The sequence below is a fragment of the Hyperolius riggenbachi genome, chromosome 6 (genome assembly GCF_040937935.1).
Source record: "Hyperolius riggenbachi isolate aHypRig1 chromosome 6, aHypRig1.pri, whole genome shotgun sequence".
Lineage (NCBI taxonomy): Eukaryota > Metazoa > Chordata > Amphibia > Anura > Hyperoliidae > Hyperolius > Hyperolius riggenbachi.
The window spans coordinates 267452229-267467590 of record NC_090651.1 but is presented as its reverse complement, the minus strand read 5'-3'; the positions used below and the strand labels follow the sequence as shown (position 1 = coordinate 267467590).

The window sequence follows — 15362 nt, the reverse complement described above, 5'->3', positions numbered from 1 at the left end:
CGGGATTGAGTCCATCAATAGACCTTCTCAGCCTGGTGGGAGAAAAGAAGGTCGATTTGTAGTTTGGTGTCTTTAATTAGTTTGTATAGATATAGGGAGGGAGAGGCCTGATGCTCAGCGACGAGTTTATTCAGTTTGTATTGTAGATTGCGTACAGATTCAAAGTGCTCCCTCTTGATATGTGAAGCCAGCCTGATAATTTGGCCTCTGATATATGCCTTGTGGGACAACCATAGGGAAGATTTGGCTATATCTTGAGTGTTATTAATTTCAAAGAATTCTGTGAGGTGTTGAGATAGGTCAGCCACTACTGTGGAGTTGGTTAAGAGAGATTCATTTAATCGCCAGGAACGGTTGAGGCATTTTGGGGACTGAGAGTTAAAAGTAGCTAGAACCATGTCATGGTCTGACCATGAGCACGGTAAGTGGCGAGCATAGATTAGGTTTAGAATGTTATTTGGACAATGGCAACTAGAAGGAGCACCACAGCAGTAAAGTATCCGGGTGCCAAGGTCAAGGTCTGAGTGCCCACAAAGACCCACAACAGTCCAAACATCAAAAAGGACCGGCACCGCTGTAAAGTATAGTATCAAAAGCTCTTTTATTCCATCAAGTACGGCTTGGCAATGACAGACGCTGTTTCGGGCGATGCCCTTTATCAAACTGCAGAAGCTTCTGCAGTTTGATAAAGGGCATCGCCCGAAACAGCGTCTGTCATTGCCAAGCCGTACTTGATGGAATAAAAGAGCTTTTGATACTATACTTTACAGCGGTGCCGGTCCTTTTTGATGTTTAGAATGTTATTAGCATTAGTGAAAATAAGATCAATGCGTGAGTGCGAGCAATGATGGGGGGAGTAATAGGTGTATCCCTTGACTTGCCCATGAAATTCCCTCCACACGTCAACCAAGGTCAGAGAATCTAAAATTTTGTGAAGAGATTTTAGCTTGGTCTGGGTCAATCTATAGTCACGTGATGTAGAGGAGTCAAGGCTTGGGACAAGGACAACATTGAAATCTCCACACCAATAGAGGTGTTCATAATTTAAAGTCAAGAGGCGGTTGGTGCATGCTGTGAAAGTTGCTAGAGGATCACTCGGGTGGGAGTAAGAAGAGACTAGGCAGACTCGTTTTGAGTGAAGCGTGCCGAGCAAAATAAGGAAGCGGCCCAGATTATCAGGAATAGCCTGTTCTATCTCCAGGGGGAATGAGTTGTGAAGAAGTAGTGCAACTCCAAGGGTCTTCCTGGAGGGAGAAGAGGCATAATAGATTCGCCTGTATTGTGCGTGAATACATTTCGGGAAGGAAGCTTGAGTAAAATGGGTCTCCTGCAAGGCGATTACGTTGGGCTTATGAGTCAAATAATTTTGCATGGCCTTTCGTCGTTTGGGGGGGAGTTAAATCCCCGAACATTATTGGAGATGATTCTACACATGGAGAATACTTAGGTGGTGTATGCTAATGCCCATTATAGTAATGGAAGGTCTAGTTTTAACATAGATTCTGTCATGTAAAGGGGACATACCCCATATAGTGCACGGGTAATGAGTTGCAGCCAGGTACCATACATAAGATAAACTATAAACCAAAAATAATATAAGAACAACAAAAAAGTAGAGGAAAATATTCCTCTCCAGGCGATTCACAGATGTAGGGGACCATATTAAAGGGACCCACATGCGTGAATCTAATTGTGGATCAGCATAACTATCTCCGGAGAACCTGAAATGTAAAAGGTTATTTAGAAACAATGTGAGCCTCTATGTTGAGGCGAATATAAAACAGCATCATAGGCAGTAGTAGCGAAATAACCTGCTCAAGGAGGAAAAAACATTAGAAAAACTCAAATGCTATGAGGTGAGGTATTAACTAGGTAGTAGGATCAAGATAGCCAAGTCAAAATAGCTGGAGTGATGCGTCCAAGGTAGCATATCACTGCAAAGGAGAAGCCTCAGGCCATAAGTGTATAAGGCAGTCATTGATAGAGGTAGCGGAGAAAAATGCAGGAAGCCCAGTAACCTAGGTAGAGGCGTTCCATAGTGATGCGGGCATACACTCATCGAGTTCAATAACGATATTTCCAACATGGAAGATAATAACAATAAAGACAAAGACAAAGACAAACACTTATATCGCGCTTTTCTCCTGGTGGACTCAAAGCGCCAGAGCTGCAGCCACTAGGACGCGCTCTATAGGCAGTAGCAGTGTTAGGGAGACTTGCCCAAGGTGTCCTACTGAATAGGTGCTGGCTTACTAAACAGGCAGAGCCCAGATTCGAACCCAGGTCTCCCACATCAGAGGCAATAAAAGAGTAGAAACAGTCGACTATCGATACAATACCTAAAAGTCAAAGTTAAATTGACTGAGAAGAGTGAGCTGGTGAAGGAGGAGAAGAAGGATTTTCGGAGGTTCTGCGGTGTCTGCGGTGGGTGACCTCGGTCCAGACTCAGGTTGGTCTCGGGGAGCGTTGTGGAAGTGACGCCGCAGCAAGAGGGGGTAGTTGTAGGCCAGACTGTTCCAGAGCTAGGCGCGCTTCGGCGAATTACTTGCAGGAGAAGCTCTTGTTGTTATGTTGAAAACACAGGGAAAAGGGGAATCTCCATTTATATTTAACAGAGGCTGCGATCAGGGCTTGAGTTGCTGGCCTCATGTCTCTTCTCCTTGCCAGCGTGAGGGGAGACAGGTCTGCAAATAGGCGAACTGAGTTGGGGAGGCCCGGGAGCTCGTGCAGAGGCCTAGCAGCAGCTAGGATGGTGTCTCGCATCTCCTCATATTGCATCTTTAGGACAATGTCCCGGGGGAGATCAGTGTTGCGAGGGCGTTGCAAGGCCCGGTGTATCCGGACAATTCTAAACGCCTGGGGGTCAAGCTGCGGGAGGAGAGCAGCGAAGAGGTTGAGAGCTGTCTCTTTTAGATCGGTGATGGCCTCCAGGACCCCCCGTATGCGGATATTCGCTCTTCGGGACCTATTCTCGAGGTCCTCTAGTTTCAGTTCCATGGTCTGGATCTTTTCATCCTGGTCATCAATCTGTAGTTTGTCAGCAGCAACTGCATCCACTAGAGAGTTGGCCTGCTTTTCGAGGGTAGCCACCCGTTCACCCACTTCTTTAATTTGGTTAGAGAGGTCCGTCATAGCTGCCGCCAGCTCTCGTTTGAAGAGCCTGCTGATATCCCTGTAGAGCTGTTGGGATTGTTGGCTTGTAAGAGGGACCTCCGTAGCGGATTGCGGTGATTCAGGTAGGGAGACAGGCGAGCCCGGCTCCGGGAAGGGAGGCTGAGATGCAGTCGCAGACGGAGCGGCGGCGGCCATCTTAGATCTCGTGGCAGCAGGCCCGAAATGGTCCGTGAGCTTGTGTTGCTTGTTTTGTTTCTTGGGGACCTCGGGCAGTGGCAGCTTATCCTTCTTTCCCCTCCTGGACACTTCATCGAGCGAGGATGTAAGTAAGATGCCGGATTTTGGAGGGTGCGAGGCTAATGCAGGACGAAATCAGGAACCCGGAGACGGAGTTCAGCCAACTAGCGTCTGCTCATGGCTGCTCCGTGCATGCGCCCCCGTTGCTGTTGCTTTTAAGGATCAGTATTGCTTTCCTTGAGTGAATTTGTGGAGTCTGTTTTTGCTTGTCCAGTATCTCCAATTTTATTATTTTCCTGAAGTTGTACATATACTCTTCTAATTTCTTGTTTCGTGCTAATTTTGGTATCCAGGTACTGCTCTTTTTTGTTTTGCTATTTGCATGTTCGGTGTCCACAAATGATGAATAATTAGGTCTGCTGTGAAAAAATTACTTTAGTCCTATCCTCCGAAAAAATTCTTCCATGTCACCAGGGGTGTAACAATAGACCCTGCAAAGGATGCTGCCGCAGGGGGGCCCAGAAGCCACTGGGGGTCTCATCCTGAGAGACTGACAACTAAGGGCAAGGAGAGGAACAGGAGAGGAAAAGCTCCTTCTATTCTCTGCACAATTGTTCTATTGACTGCATCTGCTCAGCCACTGATAACAAATCAAACAATCCTATTCAGTGTGCGGCAAGCTCTTCTCAACAATGCCCAGCCCCCAATGTCTCTACCCCTCCCCAAGTGCTGTGTACTGTAGTGATGCTGGAGAAGTCTGCAGAGCCAGTTCTGCTCCATCAGAGATGGACAGAGTGAGTGCAATAAGCTGAGGCTAGGAGCACACTCATCTGTCAGTTTTCTGCACACATTTTCTGCACACCATATGGGCCAAGGGGGCCCCATGAAAAGTTTTGCAGGGGGGCCCTGTGATTTCTAGTTACGCCACTGCATGTCACTGCAAAATTTGATTCCATCAAATCTTTTGGTGGGGCAAAAAGTGAGTCCTTTAGATAGAACAGCTAATTCAGTTTTGTTTGGGTTATAGCTGGACAAGTTAACCACAGGTAAAAGTTTAGCAGTGTTAAGCTCTGAACGGGGTTCACTTGTATCATTCTCCAGAATGTTTTCAGCTTTTGAGTCTAAAGGTCCGTACACACGCCGGACTGGAGGCAACGACGGGTCCGTCGTTGCCTCCTGCTGGGTGGGCGTGCCAACGACAGTCCGGCGTGTGTACGCACTGTCGGCGGACTGATACGGCTGTTTCTGAGCGATCCGCCCGGAGTCATGTGACTGCTAATCTGATACAGTGGGTTGCAAAAGTATTCGGTCCCTTGAAGTTTTCCACATTTTGTCATATTACTGCCACAAACTTGAATCAATTTTATTGGAATTCCACATGAAAGACCAACACAAAGTGGTGTACACATGAGAAGTGGAACGAAAATCATACATGATTCCAAACATTTTTTACAAATAAATAACTGCAAAGTGGTGTGTGCATAATTATTCGGCCCCCTTTGATCTGAGTGCAGTCAGTTGCCTATAGACATTGCCTGATGAGTGCTAATGACTAAATAGAGTGCACCTGTGTGTAATCTAATGTCAGTACAAATACAGCTGCTCTGTGAGGGCCTCAGAGGTTGTCTAAGAGAATATTGGGAGCAACAACACCGTGAAGTCCAAAGAACACACAAGACAGGTTATGGATCACGTTATTGAGAAATTTAAAGCAGGCTTAGACTACAAAAAGATTTCCAAAGCCTTGAACATCCCACAGAGCACTGTTCAAGCGATCATTCAGAAATGGAAGAAGTATTGCACAACTGTAAGCCTACCAAGACAAGTCCATCCACCTAAACTCACAGGCCGAACAAGGAGAGCGCTGATCAGAAATGCAGTCAAGAGGCCCATGGTGACTCTGGACGAGCTGCAGAGATCTACAGCTCAGGTGGGAGACTCTGTCCATAGGACATAGGACAAAGTTGGCCTTTATGGAAGAGTGACAAGAAGAAAGGCATTGTTAACAGAAGGCATAAGAAGTCCCCTTTGCAGTTTGCCACAAGCTATGTGGGGGACACAGCAAACATGTGGAAGAAGGTGCTCTGGTCAGATGAGACCAAAATGGAACTTTCTGGCCAAAATGCAAAACGCTATGTGTGGCGGAAAACTAACACTGCACGTCACTTTGAACACACCATCCCCACTGTCAAATATGGTGGTGGCAGCATTATGCTCGGGGGGTGCATCTCTTCAGCAGGGACAGGGAAGCTGGTCAGAGTTGATGGGAAGATGGATGGAGCCAAATACAGGGCAAACTTGGAAGAAAACCTATTGGAGACTGCAAAAAACCTGAGATTGAGGTTCACCTTCCAGCAGGACAATGACCCTAAACATAAAGCCAGGGCAACTCTGGAATGGTTTAAAACAAAACATATCTATGTGTTAGAAAGGCCCAGTCAAAGTCCAGATCTAAATCCAATCGAGAATCTGTAGCAAGATCTGAAAACTGCTGTTTACAAACGCTGTCCATCTAATCTGACTGAGCTGGAGCTGTTTTGCAAAGAAGAATGGGCAAGGATTTCAGTCTCTAGATGTGCAAAGCTGGTAGAGACATACCCTAAAAGACTGGCAGCTGTAATTGCAGCAAAAGGTGGTTCTACAAAGTATTGACTCAGGGGGCCGAATAATTACGCACACCCCACTTTGCAGTTATTTATTTGTAAAAAATGTTTGGAATGATGTATGATTTTCAATCCACTTCTCACATGTACACCACTTTGTATTAGTCTTTCACGTGGAATTCCAATAAAATTGATGCATGTTTGTGGCAGTAATGTGACAAAATGTGGAAAACTTCAAGGGGGCCGAATACTTTTGCAACCCACTGTAGCTAGAAAAGGTATTTCTAAACTGCTTTTTCTTTTGCTTTGCTGAAGAGAAATGGAATACAGATGGGTGGCCTAGATCCCTATTTATATATTTTCTTTTAAAGTTTTGTTTTAAAGGTCTATTTTTTTTAATACATTTTAGAAAATGCCGTGCAGTAAAAAATTAATATGGTATTAATTTTCCCCAGTAAAAGGTAAATAGACTTGACCTATCTTATTAATATCAAAACATGTCATGTTGTTTCTTTATTAAATTAATAGGAATTTCTAATTAGAAAACAGACCCTAACGTGCAAGAAAATGTGAGATTCTATTTTAATTTATTCCCGTTCCTCATTATCCTTGCAGGATTGGAGAGAGGAGGTGTCATGCTCTTGAATAGACATATGTGGACATCATCTGACCCACAATGGCAGTGGCTGTTCCTAGTAGCAGCATGGACTTGCAGCAGGATAATGGGCCCTGCATGCGTAATTATGTCAATGACAACAGGCTGAAAGTAGAAGAAACTCGAATAAGGAGAAACTCCATTCCTCCAGTCCAAACACCTACAGGAAAGCATATGCTTGCCTATCTACCCAGGGCACCGACAGATACCAGCAGATATGGAACTTTTCCTCAAAAGGTAAAGTGTTTCTGCACATTTCTGCCAAATGTTTACATTTATATTACATAACTTTATGAAATTACACTGTAAATAATGCTTTGCAAAGGAACTACCATTATATTTGTGGCTTGTCATGCCTGGATATTTGGCATCAACGGAGTGGACTTAAATTCTTTTGGATGCCCATTATTCAAAATAGTGTGTTATCCTAAAATGCAATTTACCCCAATTCCCCTTCCCTATTTTCAACCCTGAAGCAACTGATGGGTGCAACTGTTCAGCCTGGCAATGCCATAGTGTCAATACATATTATATGGAAAGTTTGGTTGATGTCAGTTACAATGCTTAGCTAGTGTCCACATGATAAAGGTGTTGTGTTAGGAGGGTTAAGTTCCGTACACACAAAGGGATTCCTGTACCCCAGAAAGGATTGGGACTCAATTCCTCTGGCAACAGTGCATTGCTGATGCTGTCCAGATGTGTCACTGGTCTCAAGGCTAGTGACGCATCTGTTGCTATGCAGGAGGGGAAGGACAATGAGTGGCTGTTTACCACGGATAGGTTGAGTCGGCAGAGCAATGCACTCATTGCTTGCTCGTGTGTTGAGGATTGCTAAAGATGTGTTATGCCAGGCATCGAGCAGCCATTGTACACACACTAGATTCACTCAATATGCTTGTCCAAGGCGGTCTTTAGCAACAGCCAAGTCTGAGTTCATTCCAACGTGTGTATGTATCTTTAGTGTAAAGGGGCTCATTATAACCATCAGAATCAGTAAGTTAGGTGTAACTTAGAAGGGGCCAGGGTGAAAAATATAAAGGTCCTAATCCACTAAAACTGTCTCATGAGTTTCCACCTACCTTTCCAAGTTCTCTTGTTTGGTATAGGCATGTACACACTATATCAATTGAATACTAATTTAAAGATCCGATGACCCCCTCTAAGGCATTGTTCCCCTCCTAACCCGTCCAAAAGTCACTTTGAGTACAGCGGCATCATCCCTCTTCCTTCCCTATGGAAAAACACATTGGGCCTGATTCACGAAGCGGTGATAACTCAGTTATCATGCCTAAAAGACTTTAGGCGTGATAACCTTTGCACTAGCAAAGTTATCACCGCTTTGTGCTGTAACTCGCGCGAAGCTCCCGCGCGCAAAGTTTTGCACGCATAAACGCGCAGGCGCACGCGCGCAAAGTCCCATAGGACTTAATGGGCGCTGCTCGCGAAGCGCGGTGCGCTGCGCGCACGCCTGCGCGATTGCGGGAGCTTCGCGTGAGTTACTTCAGATCGCGCCTAAACTAAGTTTAGGCGTGATAAAGGGCTTTTCACAGGCGTGCAAAGTGTTTGCACCGCTTTGTGAATCAGGCCTATAGCGTCTCTATGATACTTATTGTTCGGCTCCCAAACAGTTGCACAGGGGATTGAATCTCAATCCTTTCAGGGTACAACCATTGTGTATGTGTACGCACCTTTAGAATGATGGAAAAGTATTTAAAGATAAGATTAGGGGGGAATATAATAATTTAAAACATGAAAAAAAGATGTTCTATGGTTTTAACCTCTTGAGGACTGCAGGGCTAAACCCCCCTAGTGACCAGGCCATTTTTAGTAAAATTGGCCACTGCAGCTTTAAGGCCAAGCTGCAGAGCCGCACAACATAGCACACAAGTGATCCCTCCCCCTTTTCTCCCCACCAACAGAGCCGCGGCCACGCCCATCGGCGTGACACGGTCGGCAAGAGGTTAATGGATACCCGAAGTGACATGTGACATGATGAGATAGACATGTGTATGTACAGTGCCCAGCACACAAATAACTATGCTGTGTTCCTTTTTTGCATGTACTCATCTCTCCAGGAGGTGTTATATGAAATACATAATCAGAGCTTACCTTCAGTGAAAACTGTATACCAAAATGATGTTCAAGGATACCCGAAGTGACATGTGACATGATGAGCTAGACATGTGTATGTACAGGGCCTAGCACACAAATAACTATGCTGTGTTCCTTTTTTTCTTTCTCTGCCTGAAAGAGTTAAATATCAGGAATGTAAGTGGTGACTCAGTCCTGACTCAGACAGGAAGTGACTACAGTGTGACCCTCACTGATAACAAATTCCCCTTTTTACCTCTTTCTTGCTCTCAGAAGCCATTTTCTGCTAGGAAAGTGTTTGATAGTTGAAATTTCTTATCAGTGAGGGTCACAGTGTAGTCACTTCCTGTCTGAGTCAGGACTGAGTCAGCCACTTACATTCCTGATATTTAACTCTTTCAGGCAGAGCAATAAAAAAAGGAACACAGCATAGTTGTTTGTGTGCTAGGCCCTGTACATACACATGTCTAGCTCATCATGTCACATGTCACTTCGGGTATCCTTGAACATCATTTTGGTATACAGTTTTCACTGAAGGTAAGCTCTGATTATGTATTTCATATAACACCTCCTGGAGAGATGAGTACATGCATTTCCTATTATGCTACAGTACCGCTAGATTCATATAAGTTATATGACCCTGTCCAAAAACTATCATGATCACATTTTTGTAACACAAGTTTTCTCCTAGGTCATATTTTCACACCTTATCCATAAAATGCCCTTTAAGGCACCAGCAAGCAATAAAATACTCAGACATTTTTTACAGTTATTATTTACCTACTTTCATATTTTGTTTTGTTTTTCCCAGTTGCAGAGTGCTGAAAAGTTATTTTAAACGAAAAATGAAAAATTATCCTTTAGGAGAAAATCTAGAAGAAAATGTGAATTGAATAAGGGCCACAGTATGTTACGTAATCAACAGAATAACCTCTTCAGTGTGACTCTGGGGTGCCCTGCATCTTCTGCGATCCTGGAAACCCCCCTGAAGGGCATACCTATGAAACTGCAGCCAGATTTGGGCGCGGGGTAAAGCTATTAAAAGGCTTACCTTGCTTCTGCACAAGTCCCGGCGGTGTTACCGTAATTACTATTCCCCCTCCAGGCTGCCATGGATAGTGGGGGAAAGACCTAATTCATTGCTGGCAGCCAAATTACAGTGTTTTTAGAGTCATTTTTGCTCCGACTATTTTAGCCGGCACCCAAATCACTCACTGATTGCCGCTATAGCAGTAAATTCATATTACAGCCTATGGCGGTGCCAGCTGCACCCAAATTTCCTGTGCTGTTTTTACAGCGCTCACCCTGGAAGCTACTAGTATTGTTCTGTGGACCGTGTTTTAAAACCTGTCCTCAAGTCCCATAAACAGTGCATGTTTTGCAGCCAAACCCTCATATGCATTCTTGGGGAAATTCATGTTTCAGGCTTGAGCACAGTTTTGGGAAAGCCAGTTCTGCTGATCTGTAAGTTACTGTGATTTTTGCTTAAGTTTAAAGTGTACCTGTAGGGTAAAAAAAAGTGCTCTAAATAGGTTCTTAACTCAGTCTTGGAAAGCCTCTGGATAATCCAGAGGCTTCCCCCACCTCCCTCCACCTCGCCGTTCAAGTACTGGAATCCCATGAACCTCTTTGACAAGGGCTTGTAGAAGAGTATGCATGGCTATGCTCGCTTTCATGACCAAGCGCAGCCACACTGTGCAGGCGGATACCTTGTGCCTGCGGAGTTCAGCTTTTCCTGCTGAGGCTTAGGGCTTGTTCACGGTGAGGCCAGCACTGCGATTCAAAATATTTATTAGGATAATCAATGGTTAAGATCACTTACAGTCAGCATTTGGTCGGATGCAATGCGGATGTAGTGGGCGCCAGGTCTAGATCCCCCTGCGGGTTATCCTAATAAATACTTTGAATCGCAGTGCTGGCCTCACCTTGCCTCCCTCCCTCATACAAGTTTGCTGTTTGCTATTCAGCCTATGCACGCCTTTCTATAGGATTAACACTTGCATCCAATACAGCGTATTTAGGTCTAGTCTACATCTCCTGCTGCCATCTTTAAGAGTGCTGGAACTTTGCTTTCCTTGCTTTGAACTGACTTAGGGCTTGTTCACACCTAGGGCGTTTTGTGATTTTTTTTTTTTTAAGCACCAGCGATTTTCTAAATCACCCTAAAAGCGCTTGTGCAATGATTCCCTATGAGAGTGTTCACATCTGAGCAGTTTGTTTTCGATCCAGTCAGCAAAGTGCTGCCTGTACCCTTTTTGGGACAATCTCCCTATAATGGCAGGTATAATGATATCGCAAAACGCTTGAAAAAGCGCTTGGTATAGAGATTTCCTCAGCGCTTTTAAGAATAAATAAATTGTACTTATTCTTTTCTGGGTCAAACATTTCACTTCCTGACTTGAGTCAGGAAGTGAAAAAAAATTGCTCTGCAAAAGCGCTTTAAAAAGCGCTTTGAAAAGCGCTTTACAAAAAATCGTAGCGTGAAGGTAAGCACCGGGAGGGGGGAAAAAAATCACAAAACGCTGGCCTCAGCAATTGTGATTTTAGATGTGAATAAAGCCTCAGCGTCTCCGTGCTCCTGCACAGGCGCCAGGCATCCTGTACCTGCGCAATGTGGCTGCACTCATTCATGGATGGGAGCGCAACTGTAAAATTCCAGAGGGTCCCAGTGTCCAGATGTGTTTGGAAAGAGGACGGATCCAGAGGATTCTCTGTACCAAGTACATGCATTTCTCTCCCTTGAAAGCTACAGGTTTACTTTAAATATCTTCAGATCTAGAACTAAAACCTATGTTCACACATATTCCATTGCAATTGTGTTTTATAACCAACTTTGTATTTAATCTACAGGGATCATTATAGATTTCAAAGAAATTATAACATTTATGGTAATAGCTTGTTTAATTTGTTTCTCCTTTGCATTCTTTTGCATTTATACAGCCTGAAACAACAATTGTCTCTGGCCCATCTTGTGAAGATTGCCCAGAAAATTTGGAAGCACCTCCACCCAAAAAAAGTAGCATAATATCAAACTTTATCCCCCATTCATACACAAACAGTATTAAAGAAGCTCGGAATAGAAGATTTAGTTCTGCAGAACCTACAAATACTGGTGCTCCTGCTGTTCCTGTTGCCAAGCATAGGCCTAGTGTAACTATTAACACAGAAGAATTACCTCGATACCAACGAGCTGCCAAGCAAGAAGCACCATTCCGGGAAACTATTTCAAAGTGGAACCCCAAACATGCTCTTAGCGTTCCAAATATCCCCATGCGAAGTAAAACCCCAACCCGTAGTGTTGTCTCCGCGCCAGTCACCACAAAATCACACAGGATTCGTTGTAAGCTTATGTATGATGACCGTCAGCTCTTCAACCTCACCAACCGTCAGGCACGCCAGAGGTATGTGACCAAGGATGGAAAGTGCCGGGTCAATCTTGGACGCATTCAGGAGAAATCAAGGTTTTTGTCAGATATTTTCACCACTATTGTGGATCTAAAATATCGCTGGTTTATTTTTGTATTTATGTTATGTTATGTCCTCACCTGGGTTGCATTTGCAATTATTTATTTTGTGGATGCCTTAATAAGAGATGATGTAAATCATATTGGGGACCCTGAGTGGAAGCCCTGTATTGACAATGTTGACAGTTTCCTTTCTGCCTTACTCTTCTCTGTTGAAAGTCAAAGAACAATTGGCTACGGCACTAGGATGGTAACTGCCTACTGCCCTGAGGGTGTAATATTACTTATGGCACAGTCAATCCTTGGGTCAATGATTGATGCACTTATGGTGGGCTGCATGTTTGTAAAGATTTCACGGCCCAAGAAGAGGGCTGAGACTTTGATTTTCAGTAAAAAATGTGTGGTGTCCCACAGGGATGAAAAGCTGTGTTTAATGTTCAGAATTGGAGACCTTCGGGACAGTCATATGGTTGATGCCAAGATAAGAGCTAAACTAATAAAATCCAGGCAGACAAAGGAAGGGGAGTTCATCCCGCTGGAGCAATCAGAGATTAACCTGGGTTATGATACTGGGGAGGACCGTCTTTTTCTGGTGGAGCCCCAGATCATTTGTCATTTCATAAATGATCACAGTCCTTTCTGGGAAATGTCTGCAGAGTCACTGAAACGAGAGCAGTTTGAAATCATTGTAATACTAGAGGGCATCGTAGAAGCCACAGGTAAGGAAAAAAAAAATTGTTATCTGTTCTAACTGTATAAATTATAATAATTTGTATAAATTATAATTATTTAAATAAGTATAATCTGTATACATTGCTGACTTTTTGTTCCAAAGATGATTCCGAACAGTGATTTGATTTTGTTATTTGCAATACAAGTTTGTTATTTTTTTTCTTTCATATTTTACAGTTAGGGTTTTTTTTTGTATTGTTTTATTTTTGTAACTTGAAAAAAACAAAGCTCTATGATTTCTTGACTAAGCTAGGCATATACTATTAATGCACATCTTTTCAAATCTATTTGCATAAGAATTGATGAATGAACATCTAAGCTCTTTGCTAAGTAAGCTATTGGATAGTATATTTAGATTTATCCCCAGAGCTGGGCTTCAGAATGTACATTTATTTTTAAAGCATTATTCAAAAAATGCTTTAAAAAGTGTTTCAGACCAATCGTAAAAAACTGTTTGCTTTCTTGATTACATCCAGGTAACAGCGGCAGAGCCATTGTTTTCTTACAGCTGACATAATTGCAGTTGAGAGCCGGCATTTCCATCTTCTTACTATTGTTGGTGTTTAAATTCAGATTGAATTTGGAAACCTGAATTCCCCTGTGCACCACACTCCAGCACACTTAGGCCTCTTGCACACTGCACGCGATTCCGATTCAGATTCCGCTTTTTAATCAGTTTTTACATCCGATTCAGATTCTGATTTGCAGTTTGCTCCCTGCACACTGCAAATCGGAATCTAAATCGGATGTAAAAACTGATTAAAAAGCGGAATCTGAATCGGAATCGCGTACAGTGTGCAAGAGGCCTAAGAAGTGGACAGAGCCACGGGGAGCTCACTTACTTTCTTGGAAGGAGGAAGCATCAGAGTCCCGTGAAGCGCTGCATGAACAGTAAGTAAGCGAATTCCCTGTGACCCTATCTGCTTCTTCAGGTGCTGAAGTGTAGTGTGCGGTAGAATTCAGGTTACTGAAATCAATCTCCCAAATTTGAAAATTTGAACACCAACACTACTTCCTACCATTTCACTAAGGCTCAGTTCACATTTGTTTTAAAAACGTATCCATGGCTCTGTTTTGGGGCCCAGACCAAAATCGGAGCCATGGATACAAAGGTTAAAAATAGTGGCCGTCTTCACCCTCTTCAAAAATGCTTTTGAAAACAGAACGGAGGGTCCGGATTTGCAGGGTTTTCACAGACCCCGGATAGACGCAAGGGTAGTGAAAACCTACGTAAAAACAGATCTCCCTCTACACCGACCGCTTTGGACACAGAAACAGATCTGTTTCCAGTATCCCAGCCCTGTCTGTGGGTGGGGAGGGGGCCGCCATGCTGGAGGGGGTAGCAGGCAGGAAGGGGGGCAGCTGGCACAGCAGCAAGGAGGGGAGGTTGGAAACCCCCTCCCTTACCTGCCCCCGCTCCCCCTCCAGCTAGTTTCTTTTAAAATCAATTCTGCAGCCAGCAGGGAACTCACTCATTTCCTTGCATTCCACTGCTCGCCACGTCGCTTCTTGCAAAGCCGTCCTCTGTACTTCTTTGGGCGGAATTGCAGGAAGTGACGCACCGAGCAGTGGAACAAGGTAGTGAGTGAGGTCCCTGATTGCTGCAGAATTTTAAAAGAAACTAGCTGGAGGGGAAGCGGGGAAGAGAGCACCCAGGTGAGGGAGGGGGGGTCAGATCCCCTCCCCGCCGCTGTGCCCACTGGCCCCCTTCCTGCCTGCTACCCCCCCCCCCCCAGTATGGTGGCTCTCCCACCCACGGAACGAGTAAACGGACTGGAAACGTGCTGTAAAAATGCAGCACGGATCCCTTCTGTTCCGGTTTTTGAAAACTGGTGCCTGGACCAAGGACTGCATTCTGCAACCGCATGTAGTGTGGACCAAGCCTAAGAAAAGCAGCAAAGATGATCTGTAGAAAAAAAAATGCTCACCAGAAAAATAAATGAAAAAAGCTATTACAATTCACCAAAGCCTTTTCATTCTTTTTGGTGCAGCCTCTAGATTTTAATCTACTACCACCCCCACCTTCACCCTGAAAACCTGATCTATTTTTACAATGTCTCTGGAATCATCTGAATAAACCCTGGTATGAAAAAAAAAACACAAAAAAATGCCTGCTTTCATGCCTTATGCTTGCCCACTCTCTAGATTATTCTAGATAGTGGGCAACTCCAGGTTTACTACACCTATCTGGCACTTGGTGTGCATTAAGGCTTGCTTATGTTGATTGGGTCCCTGTTGTACAGGACCCACAATGTGAGTATATGTTTTCATATGTGTCTGTGCAACATTTTGAATAATGCTTTTTGCTTGGTACTGCTGAACACTGATCAGAGCTTTTAATTCATATCTTGATGATGATCAAATTGTCCCTCTGAGCACTTAATGTATTGTAGTCAAAGAAGAGAGGTAAATCGGCACAAGATACCAGATCAGCAGCTCAGGCATCTTAGGTGCAGTCAACCGTGC

General features: G+C 44.1%; 1 protein-coding gene across 2 annotated transcripts in view; it reads left to right on the top strand.

The window, feature by feature from the left end:
• Positions 1-15362, top strand: part of LOC137521475 (G protein-activated inward rectifier potassium channel 4-like) — a 117591-nt gene that overhangs the window by 77667 nt on the left and 24562 nt on the right. For both annotated transcript variants that reach the window (XM_068240788.1, XM_068240789.1), the window contains 2 exons: positions 6570-6846; positions 11641-12883. In XM_068240788.1, the coding sequence (XP_068096889.1) occupies positions 6631-6846; positions 11641-12883 (1459 nt within the window). In that variant the 5' untranslated portion in view covers positions 6570-6630. The remainder of the gene's footprint in view (positions 1-6569; positions 6847-11640; positions 12884-15362) is intronic.